Consider the following 12,944-nt stretch of genomic DNA (forward strand, 5'->3'; position numbering starts at 1 on the left):
ATGTTGATTGTAAACAAATCAGGCAACTGACAGAATCTATGGATGGTAGGCTGTTGAGTGTCATCATAAAGAAAGGGGGCTATATTGGTCACTAATTTTTGGGTTTGTTTTTTTTTTGCATGTCTTAAATGTTTATTTCTAAATTTTGTGCAGATATATTGGTTTACCTGGTGAAAATAAACACTTGAGATGGAAATATATTTGGTTTTTATTAAGTTGCCTAATAATTCTGCACAGTAATAGTTACCTGCACAAACAGATATCCTCCTAAGATAGCCAAATCTAAAAAAAAAACCACTCCAACTTCCAAAAATATTAAGCTTTGATATTTGAGTCTTTTGTCTTGATTAAGAACATAGTTGTTGATCAATAATAAAAAAAATCCTCTAAAATACAACTTGCCTAATAATTCTGCACACGGTGTATATAGAGTCATTACACATAGAGTGATCTATTTCAAGGGTTTATTTCTGGTAATATTGATGATTATGGCTTACAGCTAATGAAAACCCAAAAGTCATTATCTTTGAAAATCAGAATATTATATGAAGACCATCTGGAAACATTATTTTAAACTCAGAAATGTTGGCCTACTGAAAAGTATGTACAGTAAATGCCTCAATACTTGGTCGAGGCTCCTTTTGCATGAATTACTGCATCAATGCGGCGTGGCATGGAGGCGATCAGCCTGTAGCACTGCTGAGGTGTTATGGAAGCCTAGGTTGCTTTGATATGCAGCCTTCAGCTCGCCTGAATTGTTGGGTTTGGTGTCTCTTATCGTCCTCTTGACAATACCCCATAGATTCTCTATGTGGTTTATGTCGGGCAGGGTTGCTGGCCAATCAAGCGCAGTGATACTGTGGTTATTAAACCAGGTATTGGTACTTTTGGCAGTGTGGACAGGTGCCAAGTCCTGCTCTAAAATGAATTTTTCATCTCCATAAAGCTTGTTGGCAGAGGGAAGCATGAAGTGCTGTAAAATTTCCTGATAGACGGCTGCACTGACTTTGGTCTTGATAAAACACAGTTGATATACACCAGCAGATAACATGGCTCTCCAAACCATCACTGATTGTGGAAACTTCACACTAGACCTCAAGCAGCTTCGATTGTGGCCTCTCCATTCTTCCTCCAGACTCTGGAACCTTGATTTCCAAATGAAATGCAAAATTTACTTTCATCTGAATACAACACCTTGGACCACTGAGCAAAAGTCCAGTTCTTTTTCTCCTTGGCCCAGGTAAGACACTTCTGGCATTGTCTATTGGTCATGAGTGGCTTGACACAAGGACTTTGACAGTTGTAGCTCATGTCCTGAATATATCTGTGCGTGATGGCTCTTGAATCACAGACTCTAGCAGCAGTCCACTCCTTGTGAATCTTCCCATAATTTTTGAATGGCTTTCACAGGTGACAAGGGATCCCAGGGAAACCTACACTGGTCCTAAGACTAGGGCTCCTGCGCTCACTCAAACACCCGGAGGTACCCTTGGAAGTAGGGAGGTCCGGGCCTCCAACCTACAACCTATCTCCTGTCTTTGTCCCTGATAAAACCCCCTTCAACAACTCACCACCCGGGGAGAAGGGGCAAGAACAGAAGTATACAACCCTACAGACAAAGACAAAACAGGAGTATCAACGACAGCGACTTGTACAGATGGCAACTACACACAAAGGAGCCACTAAAATGCACAAGGGGAAACAACATAAAAAGGGGAAAGACAACAGATTACTGGGTAACTTCCATACCATACAACCAGCACACCTAAAAATGCTGCCATAAGCACAAATGCTGCAGCCCATAATGCAAGTCTCAGAGAGAAGGTTTCACCAGCTCCTTTCTCCTCCTGGTCAAGCTACCAAATGATGAAAATAACCGGCACCCTCTGGTGGAAGTAGGGGTTATTTATAGGACCTGGGTGCGGTCCTAACCGGAAAAATCTGAACGTCAAGAGCTGCTGGAAGGTAAATTGACAATAACCCTCTCCTCCCCAAAGGAAATGGAATCCATTTAAACAGGGCCCTAAAAAACTAATTTCTTTAGACTAGCGTATCACCTTACTGCCCTCATCTAATCTAGTCCCTTTCTGCCCTTCATAACAACAAAAAATACTCTCAATTCTTGTCCCCTGTACCTGTATAAATTCTGGCCAATGACGGGTTCATGCAGCTGGTTTTGAATATCCTATTAAATCGATAGCTGGACCATATAAAACAAGCTTTTCTCCCCCCCCCCCCCTTCACCTTTTGTGCCTCCCCTATTTCCTCATAGACTGTAAGCTAACGAGCAGGGCCCTCACTCCTCCTGGTATCTTAATTTTGGATTGTGTTTTTTTTTTTGTTTTTTTGTATTGTCTCAAATAGTCTGTACATGTCCCCTCTGAATTGTAAAGGGCTGTGGAATATGTTGGCACTATAGAAATAAAACTTTATTATTATTATTAACAGCAGAGTTTCACAAGATAAAGTGAGATTCTGACCCAGAACCTGTCACAAAACTCTGCAACAGAGAAAAGACCGTGACAATGGCCTCTTCTTAACAATCCTATCAAGGCTGTTGCAATCCTGGTTGCATCTGCCACTTTTTCTACCACAATTTTTCCTTCCACTTAACTTTCCATTGATATGCTTGGACACACCACTCTATGAACAGCCAGCTTCTTTAGCGATGACCTTTTGTGGCTTACATTCCTTGTGGAGTATTAAACCAGAGAAAGACTGGGAATCATAGTCTGCACATATAAAGAATGCATCAAGGCTAGAATCTTGCATTAAAAAAGTTTTTTTAATTGTTTTTCCAAAGAGAATTATTCAGCAAGATTATAAATACATCATATTTAATAATACATAAATCACATATAGGTTTAAACAAGAGGGGATCCTGACATGAAACACTAAGGTCCAATACCAACCATGGGAAAATTCCAATATCCTATGACACTCACAGAGAGAAGGCCTCACATAGGTTACCATCATTCAAGACATATAGTCCAAATATCCAAGACATAATTACCAATGTGGGCGTTCAGAGTGTAAATAGGAATTAAAGTGCATACTGCTATGGATGAAGGGGAATTTCAACAATTATTGCAGTGGCAATATACAAAGTAAAACCTGGTTATCCCCTAACATAAGAAGAACGCGTCATTGGGCATTCCTGGAAGTGACGCGGGTGTTTACTGTGTCGTCACACAGACACCCCCGTCACGCCGCACGGAAGCCGGCAGACGCTAACATGTAGGGAAAAACACCGCGCATGCGTCGCATCGCCACGGGCTCCCCAATACAAGGTAAGACAATAGAACTGACAGCGGCACATTGTACAAGTAGATAAACTGCATCACAATATATATAACCAGAAAAAGGTTCTCATTGAATCAAATGAACATACAAAGCAATCAAGCCACTCCATTACAGCCCGGTAAAAACCAGGTAAAGCAAATCTCATCATATGTTTTACATGTAATATACAATACAACAATTTCCTATGACTGGGTAAGATTGTAGTCTAATTTAACCCAAAAATATCCCCTGACTACAAGTGTAATTAGGTCATCATAGATATATGCAATTATACCAAATATTGAATATATAGAAAAAGTATCAAAACATATTTTAGACATATAATTAACAAATACATGTATCCTGCAATAGGGACATTAAAATTACATTAGGCTAGATACATGTCAGGGAATCCAAAAGACAAATCACAAGAGGATGAGGAGAAAATCCATCCAATATAGAGGGATATTCATGTAATCTTAATTCATCATTCATAGAAGTTGGTAAACAAGATGAGATGCAGCCTGACTGCTTCACTATTAGCCAAGAATATTTAAAAAAATCAAAAATATGGCAATCCTAATTCTTCAAGGAGAAACCTACGCCCAAGAAAAAGATTTTTGGAAAAGAAAAAAAAAAAACCTACAAATGACACACAAAACACAAAAATTAAAATAAAGCCAAGGCAACAGGAACAATCCTTAAGTCCCACAACCAGGGTACAACGAGTCTGATGGATCAAATAAAAGAGGCAAACGACAATTGTTCATTTAGCCCGCCAGGGGACATAGTCCCCAGCGTGACTATCCACCTACATTCAAGGCGTGCCAAGGCTTGTTTGAAATTACCGCCTCTTGCGCCCAGGTGGAGTTTATCGATACCCCGAACCTTAAGAGAGGATCGGTCACAATCGTGGTATACCTTAAAATGACGGGGGATGGTCTTAAGGGAATCCAGACTGACCACATCCCTTGCAGCTATAATATCACGCACGTGCTCCCGCGTGCGTATGCGGAGCTGCCTAGATGTTAAGCCTACATAGGCTAAATTGCATCCGCATCTTGCTAGATAGATAACATAATCCGTGCTGCAAGAGATGTAATGCCTAATTCTGTATTCCCTCAGACCATCAACCGATACAAACACAAAGGCCCTTTCTATGTTAGTGCAGGATAAACAAGAACCACAGGGAAAACAGCCCCATCGTGGCTTCCCTGTATCAAAGGGAAGAGTATCACGATGGACATAATGGCTGTGAACTAATATATCCCTGAGGTTCTTGCTTCTTCTGGCAGTCATAAGCGGTCGATCCGGAAGGACCTTTCCCCAAAGATGGCTAAGTACCTAAAACCGACCAATGCTTATCGAGAATACGCCTAATTTCCCCCCACTGATTATTGTACGTGGAAATAAACCTAATCACTGGAGATGGAGACTTAGATTTGGAAGAAGATGTAAGTAGTTGGCTCCTTGGGGTAGATCTGGCTCGAGAATAGCCCTGTTTGATATTACGCGAGCTATATCCCCTGTTCTTGAACCGCTGGGAAAGATCTTTTGCTTGGACGTCGAAAGTACAGTCAGAGGAGCATATCCTTTTAAGTCTTAAAAATTGTCCCGTAGGTATGGCCCTGATGGTTGAGGGCAAATGGGAAGATGTTGCATGTAAAAGACTATTAACTGAGGTTTCCTTCCTGAAAACGTCAGTTTGGATGGCTCCATCCGACTGCACAAAAATACTGATGTCCAAAAAGTCCATGACCTTGCTGTCGCTCCTGAAGGTCATCCTGACATTCCGATTATTGGAATTTAATTCAGTAAAGAAAGAAAAAAGTTCAGGATCGGTTCCCCCCCAGATAATGAATACATCGTCAATATAACGCAACCAGTACTGCACATGGGAAGCGGCCCAGGCGCCGTCACCGAAAATCTCCCTCTCCCAATAGCCGAGAAAGAGATTTGCGTATGACGGCGCGCAGGCTGCGCCCATTGCAGTACCGCGTTTCTGGAGGAAGAACCGATCCTTGAACAAAAAGAAATTATGTGTCAGGATGAACTCCAGGAGCTCAAGCACAAGATCCTGTAAATGGACATCCCAGCGGCTCGATCGCAGGTAGAATCTAGCTGCCTCAAGGCCATCCTTATGTTGGATACAAGAGTAGAGGGCCTCCACATCCGCTGCTACCAAGATAGAACCAGAGTCAAGAAATATCCCGTCAATCCTCCTCAGGACGTCAGAAGTGTCTCTGACATAAGAGGGCAGTGTCTCAACTAAAGGATGCAAATAATACTCAATAAACTTACAAATAGGATCACACAGCCCTCCCATGCCAGAGACAATGGGACGCCCTGGGGGACAACGGGGGTTCTTATGTATCTTTGGTAGCAGGTAGAATGTAGGTGTTACAGGGTATTTTGTATGGAGGCCCTCAAACACTTTTTTTGTAATGATTCCTTGAGTCAAGGCTAATTCAAGGATGCCAACTAATTCTAATGAAAATTTTGCCAGTGGATTCTCAGTGAGGGGAATATAAGCGTCCCGATCTCTCAGCTGTCTGAACGCTTCACGTTCATACATCTGAGTCGGCCAAACCACCACGTTCCCGCCTTTGTCCGCAGGCTTAATCACTATTCTCTCCATGGTCTTAAGCTGTTTCAGGGCTTCCCGATGTTTCAGGGAAAGATTGTGATGCTGCCCAGACCTATGGAGTTTCTTGAGATCCTCCATTACTAATTTATTAAAAATCTCAACCTGCGGACACAAAGTCATAGGGGGGAACGTGGTAGATTTTGGCAAAATGGTGGATGGAAATTTACCTATGGGGACAGGCGTGGATTCCTCCTCCAGAGACCTCAGTAATTCCAAAACTTCACGATCCTGTGGTGTAAGATACCGAGATTCAGGATCACCCTTAGAATGCAGCTTATGGAGAATCAATTTTCTTGAAAATAGGTGTAAATCTTTAATTACTGTGAAAGAATCAAAATTAGAGTCGGGAGAGAAAGTAAGCCCCATGCTCAAAACTTCAGTCTGCTCTTTACTCAACACAATATTGGATAAATTAATTACCGTAAGTTCATTCCTACTCTTCTTATCCGAAGGTTGTGGAGGTGTCGACTTCCGTTTCTGGCTAGAGGCTCTATCTCCCCGACTCTCTGTTCTTATAGGTAAATTGAATCTCTCTGAAAATTTATTAGCACGATTCCCCACAAACTGTACCTCTTCTGTAGATGATACTGATGAGGCAGAATTAGAGCGAGAACGTGTATTATATCTCTTGAATCCCCGACTCTGTCTCCAACGGTAAACATACCCATTCTTATAGTCGGATGCGTCCCTCTGGTATTTTTTGGTTTTTACACCAATAATATCTTTTTCCCATCTTGAGAACTGGCCCTCCAGATCCACATTAAGACTAGCCATCCTCTCACCAGACAGAAGGGCACCCAATTTTTCCTGTAACTCATTGATCTCAGAATCCAGTTTCGCCAATGTGCCAGAATTGTGTTCCACCAATAAGGTCATATATGTTTTGGAACAACTATTAGAGGCTTCCTCCCATTTTGCCCTAAAGGACTCATCTTCAACCTCAAATGAGGGACAAAGTTGGATTCGTAAGCCTCGGGGAATAAGACCCTTTTCTATATATCGTTCCATGAACGTCTTGTTCCACCAGACCCTCGTCTTCTGGTTGAGAAGCGACTTAAGTTGACCAATCAATTGCTCCGTTGCCACGGCTTCAGGTTTAAAAGAAATGTCAGGTCCCTCCTGAAAAACCTGATCAATTTTGTTGAGCCACGCTTGTTCACGTGCTCGCAGATCCATCTGTCCTTTAGAAGATGCTGTGAAATTACACAGAATATAGACATAAATATAACGAAAAAGGACAAAATGTGGAGTCATTGCTTATTCCAAACGACTAAACCCAAATTGCGACAATATTAAACCAGAGAAAGACTGGGAATCATAGTCTGCACATATAAAGAATGCATCAAGGCTAGAATCTTGCATTAAAAAAGGTTTTTTAATTGTTTTTCCAAAGAGAATTATTCAGCAAGATTATAAATACATCATATTTAATAATACATAAATCACATATAGGTTTAAACAAGAGGGGATCCTGACATGAAACACTAAGGTCCAATACCAACCATGGGAAAATTCCAATATCCTATGACACTCACAGAGAGAAGGCCTCACATAGGTTACCATCATTCAAGACATATAGTCCAAATATCCAAGACATAATTACCAACGTGGGCGTTCAGAGTGTCAATAGGAATTAAAGTGCATACTGCTATGGATGAAGGGGAATTTCAACAATTATTGCAGTGGCAATATACAAAGTAAAACCTGGTTATCCCCTAACATAAGAAGCAGCGATGCAACATAAAACATATTTTACCCATGTTCAGGTGGATGCCAGCGTGGAGAACGTGCCCCGACGCGCACGTTTCGTTAGCTTCCTCGGGGGGGCGTGGTGTGATGTGTGTATGCTAGGGCAGCTGGTTTTAGCGTCTGCCGGCTTCCGTACGGCGTGACGGGGGTGTCTGTGTGACGACACAGTAAACACCCGCGTCACTTCCGGGAATGCCCAATGACGCGTTCCTCTGTCGGGAATACACACCTCCCGTGCGTCCAACCAAGCGCCGCCACGTGCTCCCCTCTCCTGCATTTAAACCAGCTGCCCTAGCATACACACATCACACCACGGCCCCCCGAGGAAGCTAACGAAACGTGCGCGTTGGGGCACGTTCTCCATGCTGGCATCCACCTGAACATGGGTAAAATATGTTTTATGTTGCATCGCTGCTTCTTATGTTAGGGGATAACCAGGTTTTACTTTGTATATTGCCACTGCAATAATTGTTGAAATTCCCCTTCATCCATAGCAGTATGCACTTTAATTCCTATTGACACTCTGAACGCCCACATTGGTAATTATGTCTTGGATATTTGGACTATATGTCTTGAATGATGGTAACCTATGTGAGGCCTTCTCTCTGTGAGTGTCATAGGATATTGGAATTTTCCCATGGTTGGTATTGGACCTTAGTGTTTCATGTCAGGATTCCCTCTTGTTTAAACCTATATGTGATTTATGTATTATTAAATATGATGTATTTATAATCTTGCTGAATAATTCTCTTTGGAAAAACAATTAAAAAACTTTTTTAATGCAAGATTCTAGCCTTGATGCATTCTTTATATGTGCAGACTATGATTCCCAGTCTTTGTCTGGTTTAATATTGTCGCAATTTGGGTTTAGTCGTTTGGAATAAGCAATGACTCCACATTTTGTCCTTTTTCGTTATATTTATTCCTTGTGGAGTGTGTAAGTGACTGCCTTCTGGACATCTGTCAAGTCAGCAGTCTTCCCCATGATTGTTTTAGCCTACTGAACCAGACTAGGAGACCATTTTGAACACTTAGGAAGCCTATGCAGGTGTATTGTGGTAATTATTCTAATCTAAAGGGGTGAGTGTCCTAAATACTGCTTGCATTCATATTGCTACTTAGCGGTGAGATTGATGGTATTACACATGGTGAGGTGCAAACTGTATATATACCCTAGTGGAGATATAACTCTCCCCCCAGTGACTTTTGGTACTGGCATTAGGCACCTTAGCTTTTTTGCAGTCCTGCACTATGCACTTTTTACTAATATTGTTTTGACTTTGCTTGTATTATTGTCAATGTAATTTATACAGATCTTTTTCTATTTTTATGGTGATCTGTATGGCTCCATATTGTTATAGGTTGAATATTTGTGGAGGAGCTTTTCACAGCTGTAACAACAAATGTATTAATCCTTGCTCCCAGTTTTCACTGGAGTCAACTGGGAAACTTCTTATGGGTTTTCAGATGCGTTTTTTATATTTAAACAGCTGACCAAGAAATACATGAAAGTAATATGTGTATACTTGCAGTATGAAGACATAATTACTGTGTGGCTTTTTAATAATATGTAGTATGGCTATATAATAATGACTATACTTCCAATGTCTTCATATTGTTTGTATGTTATTGAGTGTAAAAGGAAACTAATACATTATTCTGTACATTTCTTTCTTAAAGAACAGATTGTGTTCAAATACTGAGAAAATGTGGTGACCACAATAAATTCCCTGAAAGTGACAATGCAGAAAGCATATGTGAACGTCTATCTTCTACTGATGACACAGATGATTGTATTCCACTGGATACGTATCTCCGTAAGTCATTTTAGTAACCTTTTATACAAACTCCAGTTTAGCACCTGATTTGCCTCCAAACGGGCGTAACGACCGTGGTCGCCACCGCAACCGTGCCCGGCAGGTGTTGGGGGCCCGATTCCCGCTCTGTAGAGAAACAGCTGTCTCCTCTCAGTGAGAGAGGAGCTGTGCTGTTCCTTTAGCTACAATCAGTAACACAGCTTCCGGGGCGGCAGAATATGCAGCCTCCCCGGGACCCATGCTCAGAGGTGGCCCACCCGGAGCTGCGCTACTGCTAACTATATTGGCGTGTGCAGGGTGACAAGATCTCCCTGCACTGCTGCTGATGACTGTGCACGCACAGGACATCAGGGTCCCAGCATGGTGACGTCATCGCAGTGCCTTGTAAAAGTATTCAGCTCCCTTGAATTTTTCAACCTATTCCCAAATTTCAGGCTTCAAACATAAAGATAAAAATTTAAATGTTATGGTGAAGAATCTACAAGTGGGACACAATTGTGAAGTTGAATGAAATTTATAGCTTATTTTAAACTTTTTTTTAAAAATAACTGAAAATTGGGGCGTGTAATATTATTCGTTCCCTTTATTTTCAGTGCAGCAAACTCACTTCAGAAGTTTATTGAGGATCTCTGAATGATCCAATGTTGTCCTAAATGACTGATGATGATAAATATAATCCACCTGTGTGTAATCAAGTCTCCGTATAAATGCACCTGCTCTCTGATAGTCTCAGTGTTCTGTTTAAGGCGCCGATAGCATCGTGAAGACCAAGGAAATACAACAGGCAGGTCCGTGATACTTTTGTGGAGAAGTTTAAAGCTGGATTTGTTTACACAAAGACTTCCAAAACTTTAAACATCCCAAGGAGCACTGTAAGCGATCATATTGAAATTGAAGGAGTATCATACCACTGCAAATCTACCAAGACCCGGCAGCCCATCCAAACTTTCATCTCAAACAAGGAGAAGATTGATCAGAGATGCAGTCAAGAGGCCCATGATCACTCTGGATGAACTGCAGAGATCTACAGCTGAGGTGGGAGAGTCTGTCCATACGTCAACAATCAGTCGTACACTGCACAAATCTGGCCTTTTATGGAAGAGTGGCAAGGATATCCATAAAAAGTGTAGTTTAAAGTTTGCCACAAGCCACCTGGGAGACACACCAAACATGTGGAAGAAGCTGCTCTGGTCAGATGAAACCAAAATCGAACTATGGGCACAATGCCAAATGATATGTTTGGCGTAAAAGCAACACAGATCATCAACCTGAACACACCATCCCCACTGTCAAACGTAGTGGCAGCATCATGGTTTGGGCCTGCTTTTCTTCAGCAGGGACAGGGAAGATGGTTAAAATTGATGGGAAGATGGATGGAGCCAAATAAAGGACCATTCTTGAAGAAAACCTGTTGGAGTCTGCAAAAGACCTGAGACTGGGACGGAGATTTGTCTTTCAACAAGACAATGATCCAAAACATAAAGTAAAATCTACAATGGAATAGTTCACGAATGAACGTATCCAAATGTTAGAATGGCCAAGTCAAAGTCCAGACCTGAATCCAATTGAGAATCTGTGGAAAGAGCTGAAAACTGCTGTTAACAACGCTCGCCATCCAACCTCACTCAGCTCCAGCTATTTGCAAAGGAGGAATGGGCAAGAATGTCAGTCTCTCGATGTGCAAAACCGATAGAGACATAACCCAAGCGACTTGCAGCTGTAATCGCAGCAAAAGGTGGCGCTACAAATTATTAACTTAAATGGGCCGAATAATATTGCACGCCCCAATTTTTAGTTATTTTTTTTAAAGTTTAAAACAAACAATAAATTATGTTCAACTTCACAATTGCGTCCCACTTGATGTTGATTCTTCACCATACCATTAAAATTTGTATCTTTATGTTTGAAGCCTGAAATGTGGGAAAAGGTTGAAAAATTCAAGGGGGTCGAATACTTTCACAAGGCACAGTGTATATGTGTGTGTGTGTGTGTGTGTGTGTGTATGTATGTGTATGTATGTATGTATGTATATATATATATATATATATATGTGTGTGTGTGTGTGTGTGTGTGTGTGTGTGTGTGTATGTATATATATATATATGTATATATATACACACTGTATATACAGTGTATGTGTGTGTGTATAGATATATATATATATATATATATATATATATAAGTGGCCCGATTCTAACGCATCGGGTATTCTAGAATTTATTGTGTAGTTGATGTATGATTTTTGTTATATATCTATATATATAATTGCCTTATTCTGTCTGTCTGTCTGTCTGTCTGTCTGTCTTGCTCCAAAATTGTGTCCTTACCGTGACATGTCCTTACGGTGACAAACAGCGGATTGGCCGCTGGCCTCGCCATGGCCCCGCCCCCGCACAGATTGGCCGCTCGCCTCCCCTAGGCCCCTCCCCCCGCACGGATTGGCCGCTCGCCTCGGGTCCGCCCTCCCGCACGGATTGGCCATGTCCTTACGGTGACAAACAGCGGATTGGCCGCTGGCCTCGCCATGGCCCCGCCCCCCGCAAGGATTGGCCGCTCGGTGTCACGGATTCGCCATGGCCCCGCCCCCCGCACGGATTGGCCGCTCGCCTCCCCTAGGCTCCTCCCCCCCGCACGGATTGGTTGCTCGCCTCGGGTCCGCCCCCCCCGCACGGATTGGCCATGTCCTTACGGTGACAAACAGCGGATTGGCCGCTGGCCTCGCCATGGCCCCGCCCCCCGCAAGGATTGGCCGCTCGGCGTCACGGATTCGCCATGGCCCCGCCCCCCGCACGGATTGGACGCTCGCCTCGCCTCCTCCCCCCGCACGGATTGGCCGCTCGCCTCGGCTACGCCCCCCCCGCACGGATTGGCCGCTCACCCAGGCTCCGCCCCCCACACGGAATGGCCTCTTGCCCCGAGGTGAGCGCATCAAGGTCCTGCAGCGGCGGACACACACACAAACACACACACACATCAGATCACACTCACTCTCTCACACACACATCAGATCACACTCACTCTCTCACACACACCGCACACACACATCAGATCGCATCCACGTCCTGAAGCGGCGGAACACACACACACGCACACACATAAGAACAGACACACACACATCAGATCACACTCACTCTCACACACACCTCACACACACCTCACACACACATCAGATCGCATCCACATACTCACAACATCCCGTGATATCGCTTGCTTCTCGGCGGCGATCCTGTGCGTGCAGTGATCTTCCAGGAGGATCACATGGCCGGAAGCATGTGGTATCTCCGGATGTTGTGATTGTGTCAGCGCGTATGTGCGATATCGTCAGTGTGTGTGTGTGTGAGTGTATGCGATCGGATGTGCGTGAGTGTGTTCTGATGTGTGAGTGTGTGTGTGTGAGTGTATGCGATCGGATCTGTGAGTGTCGGCAGAGGAGCATGGCGTGCAGCACA

General features: G+C 43.1%; 1 protein-coding gene across 12 annotated transcripts in view; it reads left to right on the plus strand.

The window, feature by feature from the left end:
• The window catches only part of RECK (reversion inducing cysteine rich protein with kazal motifs), a 1,668,523-nt gene that overhangs the window by 694,093 nt on the left and 961,486 nt on the right, over positions 1–12,944 (plus strand). For all 12 annotated transcript variants that reach the window (XR_012724346.1, XR_012724347.1, XM_075314993.1 and 9 more), the window contains one exon: positions 9,359–9,495. Coding sequence is in view for 10 of the 12 variants with exons in the window: in XM_075314993.1 (XP_075171108.1) it covers positions 9,359–9,495 (137 nt within the window). In the remaining 2 variants the exon portion in view is untranslated. The remainder of the gene's footprint in view (positions 1–9,358; positions 9,496–12,944) is intronic.

Source organism: Anomaloglossus baeobatrachus, chromosome 6 (genome assembly GCF_048569485.1).
Source record: "Anomaloglossus baeobatrachus isolate aAnoBae1 chromosome 6, aAnoBae1.hap1, whole genome shotgun sequence".
In the NCBI taxonomy this organism is placed as follows: Eukaryota; Metazoa; Chordata; class Amphibia; order Anura; family Aromobatidae; genus Anomaloglossus; species Anomaloglossus baeobatrachus.